Genomic DNA, 25236 nt, shown 5'->3' with positions numbered 1-25236 from the left:
TTTGCATCACTCCGGTTCCGTTGAATTCCTCCATCGACATTGTACATATAATCATCACAGTGGGACACGTATGGTTATTTAATTACAGGCAGTTTGATACTTACTGCTTTAACGCCGAGTTTCACGTACGCGCCTGTCGTCATGAACCAGTGACTCAAGTTTATGCAATCGACGTGTAAAGAAAGTGTTTTATTTACGGAACAAGCGGGCATTGTCCTTATATCATCGAGCCTTTCTCGTTAGTTTGCCAATACTTTTCACACCCGTTCTTTTCGCTGTTACAGGCCGTTTGCTTGCCTTCGTTGGCTCATCTCAAGAGTTTATTGAGTTATATTTGATAATCATTACGCGGACAAGTGCGCAATCATTTTAATTAACACAGTTTGTGTTCTTTTTTTTACTGACGTAAGGTCCAGTGTAAACGAGGACTACATATTGGAGAATGGTAAAAGTATGATCTAAACGCCCCAAAAACACCATTGGTGCAAAAACCTTTTGCCAAGTACATCAAAAATGTCATTATCCACAAAAATACTTTTTCTGATTAAAAATGTATGCGCATAATCATTGCATACAAAAAAATATTCAAACCAGATGATACCGCCAAGTACATGTTTGTTAATTCACAATAATAGTATGATCGAAACTTGACCCTTAGCCTCCACATTTCTCTGGAATCACACTGCTGCCACACTGGGATCAGACTGACCCCAAACTTATTCAATTATAAATGATAATTAAGTATGAATAAAAAACATAATAACTCGTGCATTGATGAAAATGCATAAAAAAAAAAAAAAAAAATTCAATTAGTGCGTGGTACTTGAGGAATAAATCAAATTCTATTATCATCGTTTCATGTATGCATCATGCCTTGAAAGGGGCTCGCGAATTATCACTTACTAATTTGATTTTTTTTTTTTAGATTTTCATCAATGTATGAGTTGTTTTATTTTTTATTCATATTTAATTGTCACTTGTAATTGGATAAGTTTGGGGTCAGTCCGTTGTGTGACAGAATAATTTTTTGAGTTGAATCAATTTAAATGAATTCATGTAATCCAACTTAATTATGGTGTTTCAAATTATTTTTTCCAAATAAATTTTAATCAACATGACTTAATTTTCTAATTCAGTTATTTCTCAGTTAATACCGATTATTTCATTAAATTTTGCACTAACCAAGTCAATTCGCAGTTATTTTTTGGTAAATTTGGACACAAGGATCAAACATATCCAACCAAAAAAGGTCAATAACTGGGACTATCACCTTGCAGAATCTCAAAGCAACGAATTATTCTACAATCGGACCGATTACCGCTTCGACAAAACGAAAGAAAAAAGTTACGGACGATTTAGTGGACCGGATCGCGTAGTCACAGCAAGAACCGTGAACTAGAATCTCGATGTCTGGGACCAAATTTTTTAAACCCAGTGACGGGCGGATCGTCATCAATATAAATTGAGGCAAAAAGTTATGACGGAATTCCGCAAAGTCGTGAAAATTCTTTGTGGGTCAAGTCTGTTGAGGCACTGGCTTGAAGAACACTTCTGGCCATTGCGAAATCCCGTCAGTTTCTTTCGTGAATTTATTTTCGTATTGAATATTCATTTCAGAATTTAAAACACCTTTCAACTCCGGCATTGGCCGCCAGCACGAACCTTGGCCATTATTTCCATGTTCCAACCTGACCATCTAAACTTTCCAGAGCCAATCCAAGATCACGGTAAAGGTCAGACCGAACGTCGAGTCAGCGTCGAATCTTCACTCGGCGAAAGATCGGAACTTGAAACGAGAGGAAGCAGGTAGTGCTGTTAGTTTCGTAACGGATTAAGCAGTCAGGAAGAAGTCGTGAGAAAGGTTTTCCACACGCGAAATGCTTGTTAACGGTCAAATATTTTTCCCCAAAGACTCCGATAAACGTGAAACAGTTTTTACCGAGGAAAATGATAAACAGGCACATTCCTACGAGCACTCAACGCCATTCGAGTCTGCCGATGCGGAAACGGGAGTGAAAATTCGTTGAAGAGATGCTAATCGATGGGCGAGAAAGTGCTCGTAGATCGTATAAATAAAGATGCATGACATGAGCAAGAATATTAATACCTGTACTTAATGCTTGTTGGAATCGCTTGCCTGTGAAGCAGACAGCTTACCTCGCAACTATGAGCAATGTCTTTAACAGTCGACTTGTTGTTCAGACTTCACTTCACACTCCTCTGCATTTGCCCGAGAAGTTTGCCGTGAATTTTTCTTCTCCACGCGTTATTCCAAGGGAAAGAAATTTACCGACCAAACGATTTCACAGATATTTTGTTTCATCCAGGCCAAGGACAGGGACGGTTTTCTTTTTTTTTTTTTTTTGTTTTTTCTTTTTTTTAAAAACCTTAAAACTTTTTGATTTATTTTTATCGAAACTATGTTCCGTAGGTTGATAATACGTTGCGACGTAACATCCGGCAGAGCGGAGCTTCGATTTTCACTCACTTTGATTTCGGACAAAGTGGAGGAAGTGAATAACTCTGGGATGTCCGGGGTAGAGTCGAGTAATCTGAAGCAGCCAATGAATCTCTCGAAAAGACAAAAGATGCGCACTTCCGTTCAAAAGATTGGGGGCTGGTTGTTTTGGAGTTTCGGACGTTGTAACGGTGGAAGGAGCGCCGGACGCAACGGCGATTATGAATCCAATTTGCGTGACAAAGACAGTGAGAAAGAGATAGAGAGTGAGATGGGGGGAGGGGAGTAAGCTAAAAACAGCTGAAACAGCTGGACCTGATTGTGAAATATATGTATATAGTGTATTTGGAAGCGTCGAATAAAAACAAGTTTAGAACGGGTGATCGAGTCTCTGAATATCGTGATTAAACTCCGATCCATTCGGCGAGTGGGGACGGATGATCGAACGATCAATTAATATCGTGGAAAAAGCCGAAAGATCCACTTTCTCCCGACGCTCTGCGATTATTGGGTGTTGTCATTTTCTTCAACTCGTCTTCGAAGAAAATTCTCACGACGTGACAATCGCTGTCGCATACTTGTCGCTACGTTGACATTGTCCTTGAGAATATACCCCGGCGCTGGACGAAGAACTTGACATCGTTGCAAGGGTCGAAGTAACGTCCTATAGAGCGATGGTTCGTCATGGGCGATGACCCGTCCATCTCTTACTATGCGGTCATGGGGATAGGCCTCAATTTCACCGCAAGATGTTGCAGTCTGGTGGCCGGATGACTTTCACCAAAAAACATACCTCCGATTTATGGCACCTTCTTGTATACCGAACGTGCGATTTTGTTTTCGTGAATCTTGGATGAGATTCCTAACGAAAATTCTGTCTTCCGAATGGCTGGAACTTGTTGGGTTTTGGAAATATATTGCAGCTCTCGTTCGGGTGTAAAACGCTATTAACTTACCATGGAACTAGTAATTGTGGTCACACTTACAGAGCATGTCAGGTAATTCTTAAATATTTATGCAGGATCCACGATTCTCTGAAATAATTGCTTGGGAATTGAAGAAATCGTTTGGTCGATCAGCCCGGCTTATTATTATTTTTTTTTTTTGGGCCGATAAAGGATAAAGAGAATTTAGAAATCATCGCCTATGCGAACGACACTGAATTCCATCAGCACGATTATAGAGTTTCACCAACTTCTGAATGCAGCTTTTTAACGACCGCAACTTGCTCTCGGCTGCGAGTCGAGCCAACGATTCTCAACGGATGATATTATTGGCCGTCTATGATTATTAATCGCGGATATCTCGTGGTAAAGATGTCGGTTCAAGTTTTTCGAAAACGAAAGGTCACCGGTTGTGATCCGATCATTGCCGAACGTAAATAATTCAGTTACCAAGACTCACCGCGTACGTTTCCAATTCGACTTCCAAACCAAGATCATGTTCCACCTGTTCTCACTCTGTCTTATCTGGGGGATTTGAATTTCTGAGATTCGCGAATTGCGAAAAGCTTTGCTCGATTGCTTCTCTATCGTCTCTTCAACCCTTTCGACCAATCCCTTAAGACTGGAAATAAAATCGAAGCTACAAACGCATCGAGACGAAAATTACCGACTAATCGTCAGCTTCGCAGGCCTGTAAAGTGGCTCTGGATATACGTCGAAACATCATTAATAACAGTTAGGGTATACTCATAGATATTAGTTTACATAATCCACGGTTACGACGTCATTAAACCGTCCCGTGAACTGATCGGACCGATAAAATCGTCGGAGAGCGATTAATCGTGGTTGTTTTTATTTTTTTCACTCCCAACTGTCTTATCCAGATCTGAGGATCTCGCAACGACTCGACGGTTGTCATCGAGCTCATCGCCGACGCGTGCAAATGTTGAAACCGGCCTTAAATAAATTGCCCTGAAAGCTGGCTGAGCTGGTCGAGTTCTGTGTAAGTCGCAGGTGTACGTATAACGCGTAAATATCGATTATCAAAGTGTCAAGCGTTTGACTGCAGGCGGTTATAACGTGCCGGCATACACGCGAGAATGAATAAATCGATACAGGCGAACACGCGTTTCGGTCCGTTATGCAACACAAAGAAAGTTACGCGTGCACGAAACCGGGTTAAAAACGAACGGTTTGTCCGCGGGGTTTAAAGTTGAGCAACGAATTCAACCGCTCAGTTTCAGCGCCAAGCCAAGTGCATAATTTGACAGGTGCATTTAACGTCGAGTCAATGCGCGAATGAAAATCTGACGAAAAGCTGGAGGTACGAAGAGTCAGAGCATCTAACTACAGTCGTGTCGTTGTTGCGTGAGAACGGAATTTTTATGGTGGATGTATTTATCGGTTAGCCGAGAATCGATCATCACGTCATGAGAAACGCGTATCAGAGTCACGATTAATTACCGGATCGTACGGAAAGAATTGAACGAGTACATACACGACTCCAAGATCTCGGTGTTTTCAACGTCGTGCGGTTTATGACGAGGAGAGACTGTGAAGGCGATCGATCAAACGTGAATGAAATGTTTAATCGTCGAACCGTGAGTCAGAGCAAAGTAGTAGAAGTTTTTCCGTAAAGGGGATACATAAAAGCCGAGGGCTCGGGGTTGCGAAACTTTTTCAACGACCGTGGCAAACTCTTTTACCGAAGCAATTCGGGGATCGGACGTGGGATGAAGATATTAAGACACCGCAGTCAAGTACCATCTGTAAACGAAAACGCGATCGCTTCGTTGGTAGTTTTTGTTTTACGAGTTAAAAAAATGAAGGAAAAAGCAAAATTTCAATTTTTTTTCGCGGATACAGATTAGCTAAGCGATCATGATTATCCTAGTTCACGCTACAGATATAGGTATAATAAAGATGCTGCAAAAATTTTAGGAGAATCGGTCAAGTACTTTTTGAGATATCACGTCTACACTTTTTGTTACATACGTTCCTATCAGGCAGCATACATTAGGTTATTGTATTTGATATTTCGTCTGTATAATAAAATTCATATAGTTTGTTTAAATGCCGATAAATAAAGCGTAAAAATGACGAGAAATTTTATTTCAATAGTTTGTCTTAAAAAAATATTGAAAAAACCTTCAAAGAAACAGCCTTTACACTAGACGACCCCCTTAAGTGAGAACTTACAACGCGTTAAAACCGAGATACGACTTGAAGGAGATAAATGGTCTTACGTTTTTCACAGCGTATATCCCCTGGCGAAAGGGACAGTATTTCTGCGGAGGCGGACCGAAGTTCGAGCCTTTCTCATTCGGCCGCCTCAGAAACCGGTAATTGAAATGTTTGGAGCTCGGAGTGAGAATGAAGCAATTAAACTAGGAGCCAGAAGAAAGAATTCTAATCATTTTTCAACGACCCTTTTCCGGACTCTCCAGAGTAAACGAAAATTTTTTGCCGTTTTTGACAAGAGTCAGAGTATAGCAAAGTGTCCAAAGTTTTTGGGCAAGAAAATTACACGATCATAAAGCTTATTCCGATTTTAACTCCGGCCTTTCGTTCGCCGTTTGGTATTTTGTTGCTCTGCAGTTCGTTACACGACTTGAGCCTCGGGGAAACGAGAGTATTTATTAAATTATACGGATAGAGTCGGAGCTGTGCGGTGATTGTTCCTTACATTGTACGATTCGCAAAAGAGAGTAAATCAAGCCTGAAGTCAATGCGAGAAGCAAATCGGAGCGACGAGATGCTTGCGAGTCGTGAGTACAGGAAAAAGTGAAAGCCTCTTGGGAGTTTGATGTGTACGCGTGTACGCACAGTCGACACAGCGAATGGATGATCGCCTAATCCGATCAACGTGTTCGTCAACGTAGCTCGAATTAATACAATTTTGTCATTTAATCAGAGGATAAAAAAACAGGGCAGCGCCTCGAAGAAGTAAAAAAAAAAAAGGAAATAGAGAGAAAGAAGATACGCAAAAAAGTTATTTTAACCAAAGTTGCGCAATGTTGGGGAACTGTGACTGAACAGTTTTTTTTCTGATCGAATAATAATGCCGATAAATACGAAATGCTAGTGTTTGAATATCGAGATCTGCGATGAAACTGGTTTCAACGACTCGTTTGGCGGCCGGTTCGGAGTTCCGCTGCGTTTCTGGTGCATGAATATCAAGTGCAAGGTAACGTCAAGTTGTTAAGGCTTGGCGGTGTGGAATTACTACGGGTTGCTTATACAGCGTAGGCAAATATCGCGATCGCGGTTAAATTCAATTTTGCTACGACGCGGCGCAGTTCGTTAATAAAATGAACAAAGGCGTTAGCATCGGTTTCACGTATTCACCGAAATTCTTTTTTACGTTCTAACAAGGAAGGTATCACAGGTCGATGTTTCCGATTTCATTTCTTCTGTAATACGTTACAGTAGACTGAAAACTGAGTGAAAGATATTTATTTTATTTTTTTTCATCTGCCAGTAAACACTCAGAGGGAGTGAAACCCCACCCTTCAAAGTAAGGCAGGTCAAGAGGCGATTTGGCAGTTTCTTTTTATTATTTTTTAACTGAGAAAATGACATTTTTCATTTCTTGTTGTGAGAAAACTTTTCCAGTTGCATCGGTTAAAAAGTATTTCACGTTCTTGTGAGTTCAACGTGCCTTAATTGGAGGGTGGTTTTATCGTCTTGAAGTGGTTGATGGCAGATAAAAAAAAAAAAAAGACGTGTCGCTTAGTTCTTAGTCTACTATAACATATTACAAAAGAAATTGAATCGGAGAGATCGACCTGTGACAACTTCCTTGTCAGTCATCGGTTCGCGGAAACTGGACTTTCGATCTCACCAAGTGAGTTGAAAATTCGCGGCAATTAAGCGTTTTAAGTGCAGAAATCGCAACGACCGCAGGCTCTTGAATCAGAATGCGAGAGATCGAAATTCCGCGTACATAGTTGCGATATTTTTACCGTTATAAAAATCTCGTCGAACTAGTTGCAAAACATTTTCAAGCTGGATTAATTAATCAATGTTCGTCAGCGCTGCGTTACTCAACAATTTATAATTAGCCTGCGCAGCTCGAGCCGGGAAACGACTTGCGACGAAAGTCAAAATGTATAAAGCCGGAAACGGTTTTTATCTACATCGAATTCGCGAGCTTTGTAGAGCAAACGAACGTTGCGTCAAGTTGTTGTATTTTTTCAATACAATTTTTCGAATCTTTCAGTTCGTTCGAGGATGTAAAATCCGTGTGTAAATTGTGGATGTAAAATCCGTGTATATATCCAAGATGGACATACGTAACGGGATATCGACTATCATTGTCAGTTGGAAAGGTGATAAACGATAGAGGAAAAAGTGACTCGAGAAAATACTCACCTCGTCCGCAACAAGTAGTACAAAAATATCGACACGTGGTTGATAAGACTCACCTGAAAATCGAGAGAGAGAGAGCAATCAGAATTTTGCGAGAAATTCGCTGACATCTGGATCGGCAACGGGATTAAATTAAAATGCGGTTTTTCGTGACACTGCGCGTTATATTGACATTTTTTACAATGAAACTGAGCAAAAACGGGTAAAAAGTTTACAGACATCTTTGACACACGTCAGTTTACGTAATCGACAAAATTACATATTCCTCGGCTGGATATTGAGGCCTGATCAATCTGCCCTGTTACGTGATAGTCTCGTGATACAATTTAAATATTATTTTCCACATCGATTAGATAATAAGAGGTAACGCGAGCCGGTTAGATATACGTAAGAATTTCAAGCATTGCGTAAAGAATTGCAACGATCGAAATACGATCGGCGAGACATTGACGCGAGATTTAAAAATAATTTTAATTCCGCAGGGGAATCGATCCCTAACAGTGGAAAACTTGATTCCGTTCCTCGTATCGCCTTCGAGTTTGCGAGCGTAACACAAAATTATAATCGGTTTATCATTATCAGCCTTGCAATTGACAAGGCTATTCGATCCCCGAGGGGAATTTTGCCGATTGGCTAATTCAGCCGCCTGAATAGCCATTGGACAAAGGAAGCGAAAATCGCGTTGATAGCCACGTGCGCGGATTGGAGGACAATGCGATATTGATAAATTGTTCGAGTTTTAAAAAATGGTGAAACGGGCGTAAAAGAATCGTTAGAACCGAAGTAGAATCGGTCCGATACTTTTATCGGTCTGTTCGTTGAACGTCGAATTGTTTGGGGTTGGGCAACAATCCTCGATGCAGGTCAGCTTTTGAGCTACGACAATGTGGCGCCGAGATACGGTTGCATATCGTAATTCAGAAATGGTTCATACCTATAAGTATACCCGCCTGTCTACCTTGCGAAACATGTACCTCAAAATCCACGCATGGTTTCTTTCGAGCTGATACGCGGTTACGCCAAGTGCCAATCACAACGGCTGTATATATAAATCCGTTCCAACGTAAGCACGAAGAATTTTTTCCACTTCGTCAATCACGGACGAAGTTCAATTATTCGATCGATCGAGCTTGCAAATCAATGGCGAAGAGCCTCTGAGACAAAGACGCAACCCGATGAAATGCTGAGACTTTTTTATTCTTGGTCAATAAATTGTGGAAACTGATTATATTTCTTTGCTCTTTTTTTCTTATCTCATCACATTTCATAATCTCAGAAGAACGTGGCGAAGGATCGATCGAGTCGTTGTCTTTGTCACGACAGATCGTTGTAATAATTAAGTACACGGGTACCAGACTAAGATTTCCGTGGCTCGATTACCCGATTGCCGATTCTCGCGGTAATCGAATCCCCTTCACAAGGCTTATAGTGGTTAATTTGACGCCTCGGGTGAAAAAGGCACTACAAAGTTTTCAGTAAATCGAGGCGGAACAGTGACGCGATCGGATCAATCGCGTCGTCGACGAAACTGGGAATTAGTTTGCACGGTCAGGGTAGAAAGAAGTTGGAAATCCGCGTCCGTATTTGACTAATAAATCAGCCATGTGCCGGCTGTTGTTTAACCTTCGTCCGACAAACGGGAGCGCAAACTCTTTGATTCCGCCTTCCGCGGTCGGGGTGGGTAAAAAACGAAACTACGGGTACCAACGTGAACGAAAAATATGTCTGGGAGCGGCTTTCCTCGTCACGGACATGGTGGGGGTCACCTAACGCAGGCCTGAGAAATACAACTTTTAATTTCCCCCCAGAAGCAGTAATGCTTTTTTTAAGGTATTTAGGTATGTTGAATTAAAATGTAGCGCTAGTTTTTTCTACACCACATCGAGATTTATTCTTATGCCAGATACGCGTGTTTACAGATTTTTTTTAACAATTTTTATGGGAAAAAATATATATAATGAATACAAAACTGAATGCTTAGGTATAAAATGAACAGCATTAGTTTTAAACAAGACCTTAAGAGACTAGATAAATCAAAAAGACTTGTCATGTCTTTTTCCATTTTCTTCAAAAACCTTGTTCAATCTTTTTCTCTTTTAGTTACGTAGCTTTAAATATGCTTAAAATCTTCGTAAACAACACGTAGTGAGGGTAGATGTATATTTAAATATCAACACAGCCATTGATACACATAATTAACACAGAAATTGGATGTCAATTCTAGCAGTACTAAGAAAACAGAAAAAAAAAAAACACTTAGAAAATTGACGTGATGGAATTTTTTCAATATATTTTGTTCCATACATCCGTACCTAATACCTACAGAAATTGCTACTCGGTATTGCAAAGGGAAACCATATCAGGCCTGTCTAATCAGTGACACTTTCAAAAATCAAGATATCGAACAGTTCATCGATCTTCGTCATTTTACTTTCGCATGTTTAATATTTCGATATGTCGGCCATTGCAAGTTTTTACCCCGATCCACGGACATTCCCGCGAGCGATTGATCATCCAGAGTCGAACTTTTTCCTCCGGGGAGGGAATTAAATCCACGCGCAGGGTGCTCCTCGAGACTCCGACGATGATCGAGGGTTCCAATCGATTCCCAGGGTTGGATAAACAACCGGTAGAATTATACGCGATAAGACCTTGCAACGGCTTTCGATTTCGTTCGGCGTGCCGAGTGACTCTCGGCAACTCAACGACTCCGCATCGCGTTTTTCGAAACGCTGATCTTATAACAGCGTTAATTCCGCTCCAATTTAATCCCGATTATATCGCGTGGCTCTCGGCCGTTGTCATCAGCGGTTCGCCTTCGCCTTCGAGACTCTCCGAGCACGAGCTACCGAAGTGAAAGCATTTGCCTGTACGTAGTTACTCGGAGGAACTCGACGCACCGTCCAAAGTTGTTCCATCCGATGGAATAATCAGCCCGTGTTCGATTTGCAGCCTCGAATGTGTGCTGTAACAGTTTTTTTTTTTTTCTTTTTCTCTTCAGGAAATATCGATCAATAGTCATTTGCAAATAATTATGCGAATGGAATGCGGTTCTCACCAGTCTCCGGGCTTATTTATGTTGACAAAGTTAGCAGCGTTACCGTAACGATGCATGTTTGAGAAAAACCGCTACTCATAATCTTTATTAATGTCCGAGATTTTGGGTAAACCAGTTAGAAAAAAAAAAAAAAAAAAATACACTTCAATTAGGTTAAGCCAATTCCTTGACAGTCATTTTTGAATTGTGCGATACTGATGCTTTTCCACACCAGGGAAAAAGAGTAGGTAATATTTCCGCAGGGACGAGGATCCAATCTTTTGGCTTTGGTGGAATTGAAACAGTTACGTAATTACCGCCACATTTTGGGTTCACAGAAACGATCGGTGGTTTTATTCTCTTCGCGGTTAACGTTCACTTCTGGGAACCTTCGCCCGTCAGCGTCAACCTAATAATTAATTTACGCTATAAAAATTCCGGTTTTACTAGCCGACGGAGAATGCAGAATTGAAGATTGCAGGCTGCTGCTGGACCCCAAGGGTGGGTGGTAGGAGTAAATGAGAAAGGAGGGTGGAGTGGAGTGGAATGGAGTGGAGTGGAATGGAGTGGGTCGTTCGAAAGGAGGAGGGAGAAAGAGGTGTTCTCTGCTCTCCGAAGGAGCTTACGAGGCGTATGCTTAGCGAGGGGAATAGACAGTTGTATTTTCGTCCGGACATCGCGAGGACCTATCCTTAATATCGTATCGTGCTTACGTATTCATCGCCGACGTCGGTCTTGCGCCAATTATCAGTCCGGGGTAAGTTTCACGCCTTGTTGTTAGACTATCCGAAACAAGAATTTTCCCCTTCCTTCGTTGGGGTGTTTTTTTTTTTTTATTTTTTTTTATTTTTATTTTTTTTATTTCTTCGTCATTCAAAATTTCGTGATGAGGGTTCGAGTGGGGAGTTTTTACATTTTCACGTTACGTCGGGGATTAAATAACAATTGGAACAACTCTGAGTGGGGTAATTTATTTCTGGGGCGTAATAATAACGGTAATTGTTTTCGGTGTTCTTGTAACTCTAGGCTTGTATGGCAATTATGGAATATTTATGGTAATTATTATTATTAGTATTATTATTTGTTTTGATATCGAGTTTCATAGACGGTGAAAGCCGAGCTTGATTTTGTTATAAAATGGCAAAGTGAGAGTAGAACAATACGTATAGGTAATGATGATACCTAATACCAAAACCTCGGGGTATCCGGTGTACTAATTAACGATTGAATAAATTAGAGCCGCGTGCGAAGAACCGGAATACAACGAAGCGGGAGGAGGAGTTTTTTTTTCTTCGAGTTTAGTTGAAATATTTTTGACCAAAAATTTCGATTTTCAAATCACAAATGTGACAATCCACGAACGATCAGCGAAATTGTCTATCAATAAAATAGTATCGACGTAGATACGAAAAACCCAAAATGACGGCTATAATCTATATGTAATGTAATAAAGGAAGATGTAAAATTTGAGGGAATGATTCGACGTGCGAGCCAATTATAAACGAGTTTCATGAACCGTTGCGATGTTTACTCGAGTAAACCGCCCGATAACCCGGTGGAGGAAATTTGCTTTGTACATCGACTATCGATTTGTATGAGTTGCCGGATGTTCGCGCTCTCGAACTCCCTGCAGGTATGTACAATGTACATATGAAATCACGTTCCTTCGATCGATCGGAACGCCATTACGCCTCTGACAAATAAATACGTGCCGCGGGGTGTAAAGCAAATTTCAAACGGTTATTTGGCACCGAAATAAACGGGGTGCTCTCCCTCCCACCCCCGCCTTTAAATTCACACATCGAATCGAGCGTCCATTCGGAGACAACGGGGAGGATTCAGTTTGAAAGCGGAGATCTTGAATGGGGCGGATACGGGACGAGTTATGAGAAAAATTTGCATTGTATCTGCAGGATCTTCCGTAACAGCTCGACGGAGTAAACTGGCTTGAGGAAAATATTATCCGTGTATATCTGTCGCCTTTGTTCACGGTTCGCACATTTTTCACTGCTCTGGCATTATTATAACTGCATGATTACAGGCCGTTTAATCTATATCTATAATAAATCGAGCGTGAGATGCGCGAGAAAATAAAGGAAAAGTAAATGGCTTAAAAAAAAAAAAAAAAAAGAACCGGCAGTTACGCACGTATGTATCTATATGGTGGTAAAAAAAAAAAGCCAGGTTCGGTTATCTTCTCGAATATCATATCAAGATTGCGCGCCGAAAGTAACCCGGGCTTCGTTTCTCGATTCGCACTTCCGCCAGGCTCTTGGTTACGCAATACTTTTTGCCCTTTTGCGAAAACGAAAGTAAAGTGTTCTCAGTTGTACGTCGTACACACTCGGATCGGAAATAAAAAATGACAGACCGTGAAGTTGGTGTGAAAATTTCTTGAAATATTTTTCTCACAATTTCGATGTCGTTTATCGACAATTTTTGAATTTTTTCTAAATTTCTTATACATTCTTTGACACGTATAGTTGCTATTTTAACATCGTCGAGTTTCTCTCGGCACCTACACAGAAGAAGAAGAAGAGCCGAATGAGAATCCCGTCCGAAACGATCGTCTACATATCTATCTATGTAAATTCCTCTGAACGGTGTTGTGAATATCCAGAGAAAGTGTTGAGTTTTGTACGCAGCGTGGACGAGCAATTTATAACGCGTTTCAAGATTTGATTATCTCGACATAGCGTATATACGTCGGCGCATTTTCAAAACACTATTCATCATCGCTCAAGATGCTTTGATAACCTTTCGCCCGTTCATGGTAGTAACAATTTCCGCGGGTATAAAGTGATTCGATATACCTGCGGTCCATAAAATACGGATTTAATCCAGTATACTCGGAGTTTTTGCCTTTCTCATGAATATTTTCCTCGTCAATACCGCAGTTTCGTTTATGTATGCGTACAACGCGTATTCCTAAGGTGAAATTCGTCCGGTGAGATAAATCTACGGACGCAGTTATTCCCGAAATAAAATACCACTCTCAAGGTTGATTGTAGCACGCGTGTGATAATTAGCGCAAGGCAATTTAACGGCCGAATCGAGGCTTCGGTAAGTAAACTGACACGGCCGTAAACTGACGGTAAAGGACAGGAAGTGAGAAGAAAGGTGGAGACACTGCAGGAGAAAGAGCGTTGTAATCGCCGACGATTAGATTGGTAAAAAGTAAATGACGAAATGAAATATCCATTAGCATGAGAATAAAAGTAGAGCGAGACAGAGAGAGAGAGAGAGAGAGACGGAGATTGGAAGAGGGAAAGCATGATAGCGGAGTCGCAGGTATGATGCAAATGACGCAAGTAATCAGGCAGCCGAGTCGACTGAATTGTAGCCTGTTCGTGCCTTATAAGCGGTCTATATACACGCTAAATTCAATGAGCAACGCTCGGTTTGGTTACTATAACTCAAGTTTTTCCTCGGGTTACGATACGACGCGACAACGAAGTTGCGTTAAGTGAGATTTCACGCACCCCGAACCCATTGCGCAATAACACCATTGACTGCTTCAATTTGTTGCGTGTGAACTGCATAGTTGCAGCAGACACCTGTCTGTCTTTGCGTGAGCTCGAAATTTCGCAAATATATGATTGTGATACGATGTGAAGGCGAAGGGAAAAAGGAAAATAGAAAGAAGCTTGGAAAGAAGCGTGTAATACTAGGGTGGTTGATTGTTTGATTTGTTTTTTTTTTTTAAATCGCCTCTAGCAAAATTTGAGACAAACGATGAAAAAAAAAAAAAAAAAGAATTGTAATCAAATCTGGTAGAGGTGGAATAATATTTAGAGGACGCTACCGATCATGGTATTATTTTTTTGTTTTTTTTTTTTATGTGTACACCTTACGGACTTATATATATATAATTGTTTATTCTTTTTGTATCGTGGTTCGATTAATCGTTCGTCAATCAACAGCAAACTACGCCTAACAATTCCGCATTAACGGCCGATTTCGTCTTTTATCCGAAAGATTAATCGTCTCGGAGAAATTTGGATAACAGTTTTCTTTTTTGTAACGAAAGAGAAGTATCACATCACCTTAACGTTCCCGTTTCGTTTTCAGTATTGATTTTTAAGAACAATGATTAATTGGATCACGATGCGAAAAAAATAAACTAATATATTTATACAAGTACGCGAGGTGTACACGTAAAAATAAATGAGAAATATTACAATAATTTTTAGCGACCTCTAAATATTTTCCTACCTCCTCCAGGTTTTACGACGAGTTTTTTTTCAATATTTGTCACAAATTTTTCGAGTAGCGACTCAAAAAAAAAAAAGAAGTTACAAAATGAACCATCCTAATGTATCAGGGTTCGTACGCATTTTGCAATTCGAAATTCCCGGTAACTTTTCCCTCAGTTTTCCCAGTTTTTCTTGTGCGCACTGTTCGCGTTCTCGCGTCTTTCACATGCATTTTTAATGACACGTTTCTTGCCAAGTTGTGCAAATTGCGGATGAAAATGTTATTTCCGATTCTGTATGGACAAGCAGGTGGCTTGTGACTCAGCGAATTGGCGGGCACTGTATTTACGGAACGGTTTCCACGCAACTCGGAGCGTAAAATCTTGCAGACATACCTGCAGGTTTTCAAAGATGGAAAGCGATCGTCGATACCCGATCGGCAAGAAGGTTATCCAGTCGTTGCATGATCCGAGCAAAGACTTTCCTCTGTAACAGGAGCTAACTTAGTAGATTTTCTAATCGCGAAACCGGCCGCTTTGCTAATCCGTATAATAATAAGATAATAAGAATTTCCTGTAAGTATGCTGGAAACGGACAACTGGGAGAAAATGCGGCTCTGATTTCTGTAGCCTGTAATTTGGTGTCAATCCAACTTCCGAGTTGACGACAACGATTTAAACGCGACAATTTTTTACATCATTGTCCGGCAAAGAAAATTCAAAGGTACATATATAAGAATCTTTTTTTTTCTTTTTTGGACATAACGGTTACCGTCAGGTGAAATTTATCGTTAATCCTTTCAGTCGCACATTTTTTCACCAAGTATTTTTTGCCCGCATTTTGTTACTCGCGGGATTTTGGGGTCGCTGATCACGAATCTGAAGTCTGAATTTGATGATTTCCGAATCTGAGATGTTGAATCCAATATGGCGGATATAAAATCGAAAAAAAAACGAGCATGATTCGATGATTCAGGACGAAACTTGTTACGCGGGGGTTTTTGGGGTTATACGAAGCAACAATGATAGTTTCGACGTGAGGCGCCGTGTATTCCACTGTGACTGAAAGGGTTAATACTTGTCACGCTTCGCTTTTCAGATCCGCTCCGCATCTGGATCGACATGAAAAGGAACAGGATGCTGTTTCTCATGTGCGCCCTCTTCTCCGGCTCAATGGCCATATCCAATTCCTGGACTCCGGTCGTTCCGTCTCACGGAGGCGGAGGCATTCTGCAGCAGGAGGCTGCGATCTACAACAACGAGTCACCCTTTCTCCAATATCCCCTGAGCCAGGACTCTGAGCCAGTTTCGCATCCCTTGGCCCAGCAGGAACAGGACCAGTGCGCCTTGTACAAGGTCTCGATGAATCAACAGCTCTACTTCGAGGTAAGCGTCACTTTTCCGACGATCCTCGCCACGCGAGGAACGCAAGATCTGAAACTGCTTCGACTTATTTTAGGGATGAAAAGAGCGATACGTGATAATTGATTTTCCGGGCAACTAATTTATTTTCATGCCATCACCAGCTAAAGGACAGGTTCAGAGTTGCTTCTTCTTTGTTAACGCGTGAAATGACCGCACAGCTTTGTTCCGATGTATAGTTAATTAGTATTCGCGGTTGGTTCAACTTTGGGGTGACAATGCGACGCTTCTATTGAAATAATTGACAGAACTCTGGGTGAATCTGTTGCGAGACCTCTTCCATCGGCATTTCGCAAGGATTTAATAAATGTATCTACGTTTGGTGCGTGAGAATTACCACAGCGAGATATCGACTCGCCAGATGGATCATTGAAGGAAAATGATTGACGATACGTCACACATAGGTATATTCGATTCTCGGTGCGTCGAAGACGAGATTGTCCGAAGAAGCAAATTACAGTATTACGAATCCGTGCAGCTAATATTATACCTCTTGACTTAACGTCACGCGCAAAACGTAGACTTATCCATCTTTCCATCTTGCGTAACGAAATTCCGTGATTCACACGAGCTCGTATATCCTGCAGTGCTGCAGCCTACGCAAAACGAGACCTCTTTTTCTTCTCGTATCTCGATTTAGGTCAGGCTTCTCTTGCTCGCCCGGTTTCGCCACACCCGTTATTCAGACAAAGGATTAGATCCATGTTCACTTTAGACTCGTGGTAAATTTTTTAAACACAAGTATCTGTATTTTCCAAACAACGTACCATCGTATTTTGGACACTCTTTTGCACCGAAGTGATTGAACAACCTGAGCAGTCGTTATTGAGAGTGACCTAGTCTTTATACAGTCCTCGGATTTTACTACCACATAAAAGTAACGGCTTGATCACCGAAAGTGCTGCAATCAAGTTTAGGGACAAGAAATATATTTCATTGAAGCAATACAGCTACCGGACGATATTACCTGGAACATACAATGACGCGCATAACTTAAGCACTTCCCGAAGATGTTGCTTGTTTTTGTAAACGAATCCGCATTTTTCTAACTACGGTATAATTGAATGATTTGACGCGTCTTTTGCAGTGTTTGAAGATATTTTTTACAAGAAACTCGAGCGAGACTTCTCGGCCGGGATAATAATAACAACAATAAGAAAACACGCATAATCGACGCACGTCGAAAACGAAAGTTGAACAACAACGGAACGTTTGAAATCCTGACATGGATTTATGTCCCGTTTCATGTTATTCTGCGATGCTTTCGATGTAACTTAAAAGTGCATAGACAGGTACTGCAAAAGTAAGAGTTTAGAATTAAGGCAGTGGCCGCTTTGTGTGTTCGGCTTGGAATCGGCGAAGATTCGAAGAGCTCGACGCGAAACGGATGGCAAAAAGCCAGCTGTTAATGAAAGTCGGAGAAAACACAGGCTATCACACCTATGCGGTCGACCCGTCGTACATCGTACGGAAACAACTCCTGCGTGCTTTGCAAAACGATAAATATATCCGACTAGGTTCCTACATGTATAATGCATCAACGTGCGTGCCGGTCGCGTTAAACGTTGGGAGTGAAATCCAGCTATGAAAACCGTAATTTGGTTTACTGCAGAGTAAAACACGACGCTTTAAAAGTCTTTGAGGGATAGATTAGATCGTCATGGGCGAGCAGTAGAATTTCTTATCGAGAAAACCTGGTGCCGTAATTTAATTTCGAAATAGTTACATACTTTGTCGCGATTGCGAAGAATTTTTTAAAACTAAACGATGAACCAATCGTGACTGCAAATGACACTGACGCGCGTACAGTTTCGTTATCGCTGTACCAAAAACGAGGTTAAAAAGGAACGTGTCGCTTGGCACAAGTGACCTGAACTCGTCGTTCAACTAATTAGCCAATTTGTTAGTGCAGCCGAATACACGGTGTTATTATAGCTAAAAGCAAATCACTTGTACAAGCAGATTAAGAATTTTATTTTTGGAGGTTATACTTGAGACGCGCGAGATGCAGGTTGGCCAACCGTCATCCTCGAAACATTCTTTTTTTAGAGAGGCACCGTGTGCGATCTACGTCCCGTTTAACCTTATACGAAACCGTAGCCCATCAATCACTCGGTGGCTGCACGCGTGAAACGTGAACGCGAGCGATCGTAAATAATTTGAAAACATACCCACCGAGGCGTTTGAAATATGGGACTAACGGAATGAAGTATGAAGTAGAATCCATGCGGAGCCACCGTCAAGGCTTATGCATCGTAAATTCGTATAATCGGCTCAGTTACACTGGTTCTTCACATGCATTCCATATATTTATCCGATTCGGGGAGGATAGATATGAGATTATTGCCAAGGCCAAGTCCTTGTGTATCACGGTATAGCACACGTGGCGTGACGAGGCATCAACTGGGCTCGTGTAAAATCAGCGGTGAAAACGTTCAGCTAGAGAAGAGAAAAAGTTAGCCCTCGATAAAAGAGAGAAGGAAAAAAAATACATAAATAAATAAACAACAACCAAGAAAAAACAGAAAAAATAATGGCATACGAGGCGAAAGTCCGTTCCCGGCTAGATCGATAGTAAATCAGGGAAATTTTAGTAGAATTTACCAGGCATTTCTGACCGTGGGACGAGAGGCTGACGATAAGTATTAATGTACACATACTTCGTTTACTCCGTGTGTATGGGTTGTAAGGAAGAAATTGCAGGAGTTCCAGAATAAGCAGGTAGGCACATCGTAATTTGCGCTGACGTGATTCTCCTTGTACGGGTATAATGGCGTAAAGGTATACAGGATGGAACGAGGCAAGTGCTCGTTGCACGCTGCCGGGCATCAAGCGTGTGTTCGCGTAATCACAAGTCTCACTTTCTTTCTCAAGTTCAACGCTCGCTTCCGGAATCCACGAAGCTTCTTCCATCTCTTTTGACTTACTTCTCGCAGCCCGTTGATATTCCTCAATGAAATAGGCGATAATTAAGCCTTATTGCAGTCATAATTAATAACCAGTGACTAATACACGAGGCAGCCATATACGACTGTGCGTTATATTAACGATAATTATTTGAGAACTAAATGTTCATCAAATTGATTGAACGCTTTCCGATGGCTTCATGATTTACCTGATGACCGCGTAGATGAGAATTATGCAAAACACAAGGAGCTCCCGACCCTCGCGGCGGTTTCAGCACTCGCCTTGCAATTACACAATCAAGTGGGTAAAAAATTATACCGGAATACAACATATAAACTCGGCCAACCGAACGATTATAATCACGCGATCCTCCTCAGCGGCTATAGGCATGTTGATTACGAGTAGTAGGAGAAATGTTCACTACACACTTGAATGTAACAAACGAAACACAACACGCGACAGTTTTTTCCCCCCCTTCATTTTTCAATTCTTTTTTTTCAACACCATTTCTTGGCCAACGTACGACGTTAATGCTAATCGGAATACTAGACATAGGCCGCCTTATAAACTCGTAAAGCACGCACATTAACGGCAATGCGCAACCTTAACGATACGGTTTTACAATTAACGAACGAACCGTGGCAATAAGTCACGTGAGCACGTGCAGTCAGTAAATTTCGCAAGGTAAATTCTCGGTTCTCTGAATTTTTTCGAAACTGAAATCATGGTTGAATTGTTCTTGCCGTAATTATCTGTGGCGTGTTATGTCACTCGATTACTAGAAAATCCCGAAACAAACTGTACAGTAAGAATTAAATCCGAAGCGCGCAAAGGGTAGCCATGTTGATTTTCCAACAGATGTTGAAAAATTCAGATTTCAGGAACAACGGAAATGAACCGTCAACAGAAATTTTGCATAGCTATTCAGTGTTCAGCAGTAAAGACTGTGAATCAAGTAATTCGTTTGAATTCTAACAATTTTATTTTATCTGTTTGCAGTATATCCACTACAAAATCGATCTACCAGACATGAAAGAGTTCACGTTGTGCGCATGGACGAAATTCCACAACCACACCAACGACCATCCGATCTTTTCCTACGCAGGTATGATTATCGTCTAAACAAAATATCGTTGTAAACTATTTGCATGTTGGAAGTGCCAACATTTCATGTATCTAAAAGCTACCGAATATCAACGGAAACGGTTTTCCGTCCTTCTGAGTATATCTAAAAGAATTTCACGAGATAAACGGTCTAAATTCAAATAAGATTCAATGGGACGCGTCATTTGCAATGCGTCTAGGTTCATACATATCTGAGCGTGTAATGAAATGCGGTTTGTTGCTACTGGAAAGTGTTTCCTCTTAGGTAAACGTTACAGCCGAGAGACACGTGCTCAATACTCATGCGTCAAGCGTCAAGTTACCAGGACGGTTCCCGGCAGCAGCAAGCTGCCTAAAATAGTGAAAGAGTAAACACGGCAAATGGCATGACTCGGTATTCTCGCATGGGACAAATCTCCATAATGTGTTATACAACGAGTTCCCAACAGTTTCTGCAATCCGTGCATAAATTATACGTCACGTATGTACGTACTTGCAATGATATATTTGCGCATGAAAAAAAAAAAATAAACAAAAAAAAAAAAAAATGAGAAAATTGCAAGGAAGGGGTGATGTTAGAATGTGAACGAAGAGAGGTGCAATAGCAAAATTGAAAGCTCGTCAAGGCCGCGTTTTACTGTGACACTATAAGCTTGTTTTTTCAAACAAGCTGGTCATTTTCGGGGCTGGCCCGGAACGGGGGATTTTCTACTTCGTCGTGAGTCGTTAGAGCTTATAACGCTGTACCTACGCGTGTCCGGGTTCTTTTGAAATTAATCGTTTCGGACGATTTATTTTCAGATTAATGGTCATGGCCAAGCGCGGTAAAAAGGTTCGGACACAACTTAGAACTCCAGGGTTTTAGAAAAAGAATGACCATCCTACGCGGAGATATTACACAAATATAATTCAGTTTACGGGCTATTAGACAAACGCCGCTGGGGTAGTTGAATGATAAAAACATGTATATTATGCACAGGCAATATTCACACAATTTCAATTTAATTATAGATACACGTGTAGCTCGAGCTGGTTAATTATCGATCGTTAATATAGTTAGGCACAAGACATGTATAATTAACGATTAAACGTCGACGTTGCAGGCTGCGGCCTCCTTCGAGATTATCGTTGGAGTGAAATTTAACGCATGCACCATAGGGACATAGGTACATGCGGTTATATCCCTCGGCTGGAACTAACTAACGAGTGAAATTGTATCCGCATTTTTTCCGGCGCTTGTTATTACCATTTTATTTAATAAATTGGCAAGGCTTGTTTTGCTCTGTTTTGTTTTTAGAAATTCTCGTTTTACCGAGAGTTTCGTCTACTCCTGTCTGATACTTTGATTTGGAGGAGAGCGAGGGTAACATAAAAGAAAGCAAGTCTCGTAACTAAATTCCACGGAGAGTTGAATATATGCGCAGAAATGGAACCGATACTAATCAATGAAAACTAATATCGGTTGAACATGAATTTGACATGGAGAGAGTCGCGAGTCTTCAAACTTGTCACCGAGAACTTCCCTTCAATTTCATACACATACTTTGCATAAAAATCTGTCAAGATAAATTATCGCACGCCTTTTCATTTCTCTGGATCACCAATGGCTGCGAGCAGTGTAGGAACAGTACGAAACCAAGCATACATCATGCGTTCCACTCGAGAGTTAATATAGCATACAGAGTACCTATACAGCGTTTTTGTGCGACAGTAGAAAGTTGTTCACTATGCACGGTCCATTATATTCATTCTTTGTCGCAGCACTTTTTTCCATCCAAGTTGTATATTTTTTTTTTTGTCGTAACACTTCAGTTTGTTGTCAGCGGTGAAGGGAGTGGGTATAAACATGATTGATTCCGAGATAATCTTTACATGCACGAGGATTACGAGCGTTCGAATGAAAGTCCGTTATAAATTACAGTCGATGGTCAGCCACGCGGTATACTGATCTGGATCGCGAACACTGCGAGGAGTTCGTACTTCATGATGAACATAGACGGTCACAATTTGTTCCGACTGAACTATCCTCTCAGATTGAACAAGTGGTATCACAGTTGTCAGAGCTGGAACGGTGTCACCGGCGAGTGGCAAATATGGGTAAACGACGAACGCGTTGGACGAGGATTCAACAACAGGGTAAGTCGAAGTTGTAAGCCCCACTTCATTTGATCCAAGTAGAAGCTAACGAAACTTTTGTACGTAAAGTTGGTAGGGCACGTCATCAAAGGAGGTGGAATCGCTATTTCCGGACAGGAACAGCGCCAACTTGGTGGTGGATTTCTGGAGGGCGCTGATGCACCGGAAGGTGGGTTGAGAGGACATCGATTTAACTCAATTGAACTTAACGAACCGAAGTCGCAATCGGCGAACTCTTTCGTTTGGCCTGACATTGAGGGTTCAAACAAGAAATGCATTCCCTGGCAAATGTTTTTTTCAATAGTGTTAAAGTTCCAAAACTGAGCGATGATCGGTTTAATGGTTTCACCGTTCGCAGGGTCCGGTGGATTTTTGGGTGAGCTGACGATGCTTCAGCTTTACAGCGTCGCTCTGACGGCCGGAAAGGCGCACAAGGATCACAAACATCATCACGCCCATCACTGGGAGCACGATACTAGCAACAACACCCCGAGACCGACGACTCAAGCGCCAGTTACTGGACGGCCGCTTCCCCAGAGCCCGTTCCTCACCGCAGGGCAAATAAACCACCAGGTAGGGGTTGATTTTAGACTTCAGAGAGGCCTGATGGCCGGAACTCCCTGTTAACTGTGGCTAAAGTGCAAGCATAAAGGTGTCGGCTTTATTTGACAGGTGAAAATCAATACCGGAACGCCACTTCAGATCAATCAGAACGGAGTGACCTTGAGGCATCCGAACATCGTTCAGTCGCAGACATCCTTCCAGCCACTTCCTCCCGTAAATCAGGATGCGGCTGGAGTTTCCGGCGGTTTTGCTTCCGCCCTGGACGCATCCCAGCTCCGTAGGACCACTCAGTATTTCGGTAATCAAATCCCGCAGGTCTCCCAACTGTCCCAAATTCAGGCACAACCGGAAGCTGGATTTTCTTACGTCGACGAACAGTATCCGACGATTTATAAACGGGCGGCGAAAGTGAGCAACGAGGAATCGGAAGGGACGAGATTCGAGGACATTCAGAAGACTGTCGCTAAAAGGGAGGCTCAAATCCCCGACGACAAGGTGAGTGAATAATTTTTATACGAGAGCGAAAATGTTCGGTCAAAAGCTATCGTTCTGCGTCTTTAACGCTGCATCGAAGTGTCGATAAATTTCGATTTCGATTTAATTGGGAAAGCTGAAATCCGCGAGGGGTTTTTATACAGGATCTAAAAAAACAAGATTGTCGCAGCTTGATATGGAGAGAGAGAGAGCGAAAAAAAAACTTGTTCGCATAACGGATGACAAGATTCGTTTGAGGAATTCACAGCCGTGTTATAATGAAGTCTTTTTCTCCCTCTTTTGAAAGGTCTCCTTTGTCACGGCGAAAGGCGAGGCGAGTCTCTCGCCGTCATCAACGTCGACGGTTCGAAAGGCGCTACGAAAACGCGATTCCGAAAAGAGGAAGCGAGGTCTGATTCAGCTGGCTGACGGATCGATTTTAGACGATGCTTTGCTCGGCGATCAGGGATTGGAGAATAATTATTTCTCCGGGTTAACGAGCTTTGGGATTCAGCTTCCGGTTCACCACACCAAAGACGAGGAGCGCGAACCGGCCGAAGGGGAAGTCAGACAGGTGATGAACGTTTGCGACGGTTGCGCCGATGATCCCTTCGAGAAGGTCCTAATCCTTGGGTGGAGATCGGTGCCGAAAAAGCTCTACTCCGGCGCTCTGTATCTGCCCGCTGCCCAGACGTGCAAAGCATTCTAGATCCTTTTGCAATTTGACGACGGTTCTTCCCTAGATTTCCTTATTCTCATCGTCAGAAGGTTAATACAAGAGAGAAGAAAGAAAGAGGGCAATAAAAATGGGGTCCGAAGAATGGAACGGGAAGTCGAAAGATATTAGATGTTTCTCAATATACTCTCTCGATTCATTGCGAGCGAAAACCTCGAGATAAAGACAAACGGAGAAGGTAGTTAATCAATACTTTCGCCAAAAACTTCCGTTACACCTGACGAGTGACTTTTTGATGTCGAGAATATATATTAATACTCATACAAGTTCGCGATGACGTTTTTTACCACTGTTATAAATTTTCGTCACTGAAATATTCTCTGTCGAGAAAAAAAAAAAAAAAAAAAAACAATAAAAAACAACGAAAAGAAAAAAGAAAACAGACGTCGCCGCGGACCGCAAGCTCAAAAATCAATAGTTATTATTTATATGAATTATTATCGTTCATCATCCGCCGTTTTATATTGTGTAAAGATAATTATATCATACTTCGAGTCATGCGCACGATTAATCATCCATCTATGCAATTGTAACCAGTGTAATATAAGATAATTCATGAATAAATTTATATGTACATGTTACCAGAGTCTTCGCAGTGCGACCACGCGTAATCATTTTTGCCGAAAGCCTCAACTCCGAGGTGACTTTTATGTTTCTGAGCTGACGTTTCGACAAAAATCGAGATGCTTCGTTGCGTTTTCATTCAGTATCAATACCGTACCGAAGAGCCCGTCACACCGGATGACCGATTAGCGAGTCGAGGGTTCTCCAAATTTTAAGTAGACAACTACTCAACATCGAAGAGAGCCCCTGACATTGCGTGTCTTCGGTTAGAGTTTCCGACGAGTAAAACTTTGCCGTCCCAAAATCTTCCCCGTTTACTCTAAA

General features: G+C 41.6%; 2 protein-coding genes across 17 annotated transcripts in view; one reads left to right on the top strand and one right to left on the bottom strand.

Annotated features, from left to right (window-relative positions):
* Positions 1-25236, bottom strand: part of LOC124216831 (uncharacterized) — a 160173-nt gene that overhangs the window by 32341 nt on the left and 102596 nt on the right. The gene's annotated exons all lie outside the window — the stretch shown is intronic.
* On the top strand, positions 11437-24728 carry b6. The gene is made up of 8 exons (XM_046621878.2): positions 11437-11567; positions 16105-16391; positions 20334-20439; positions 22360-22574; positions 22644-22743; positions 22933-23147; positions 23247-23633; positions 23920-24728. Exons 2-8 carry the CDS (start codon positions 16128-16130, stop codon positions 24319-24321), a joined length of 1689 nt encoding a protein of 562 aa, XP_046477834.1. The 5' UTR covers positions 11437-11567; positions 16105-16127; the 3' UTR covers positions 24322-24728.

The sequence above is a fragment of the Neodiprion pinetum genome, chromosome 4 (assembly GCF_021155775.2).
Source record: "Neodiprion pinetum isolate iyNeoPine1 chromosome 4, iyNeoPine1.2, whole genome shotgun sequence".
Taxonomy (NCBI): domain Eukaryota; kingdom Metazoa; phylum Arthropoda; class Insecta; order Hymenoptera; family Diprionidae; genus Neodiprion; species Neodiprion pinetum.
This window is presented reverse-complemented; position numbering and strand designations above follow the sequence as displayed.

What these genes read in the sequence shown, in the direction of transcription:
- b6 (XM_046621878.2), top strand. Translation starts at nt 16,128, where the DNA reads ATGAAAAGGAACAGGATGCTGTTTCTCATGTGCGCCCTCTTCTCCGGC. An exon ending in TCCGATCTTTTCCTACGCAG is followed by an intron (nt 20,440 to 22,359) that starts GTATGATTATCG and finishes TATAAATTACAG; the next exon opens with TCGATGGTCAGCCACGCGGT. An exon ending in CTCAAATCCCCGACGACAAG is followed by an intron (nt 23,634 to 23,919) that starts GTGAGTGAATAA and finishes CTCTTTTGAAAG; the next exon opens with GTCTCCTTTGTCACGGCGAA.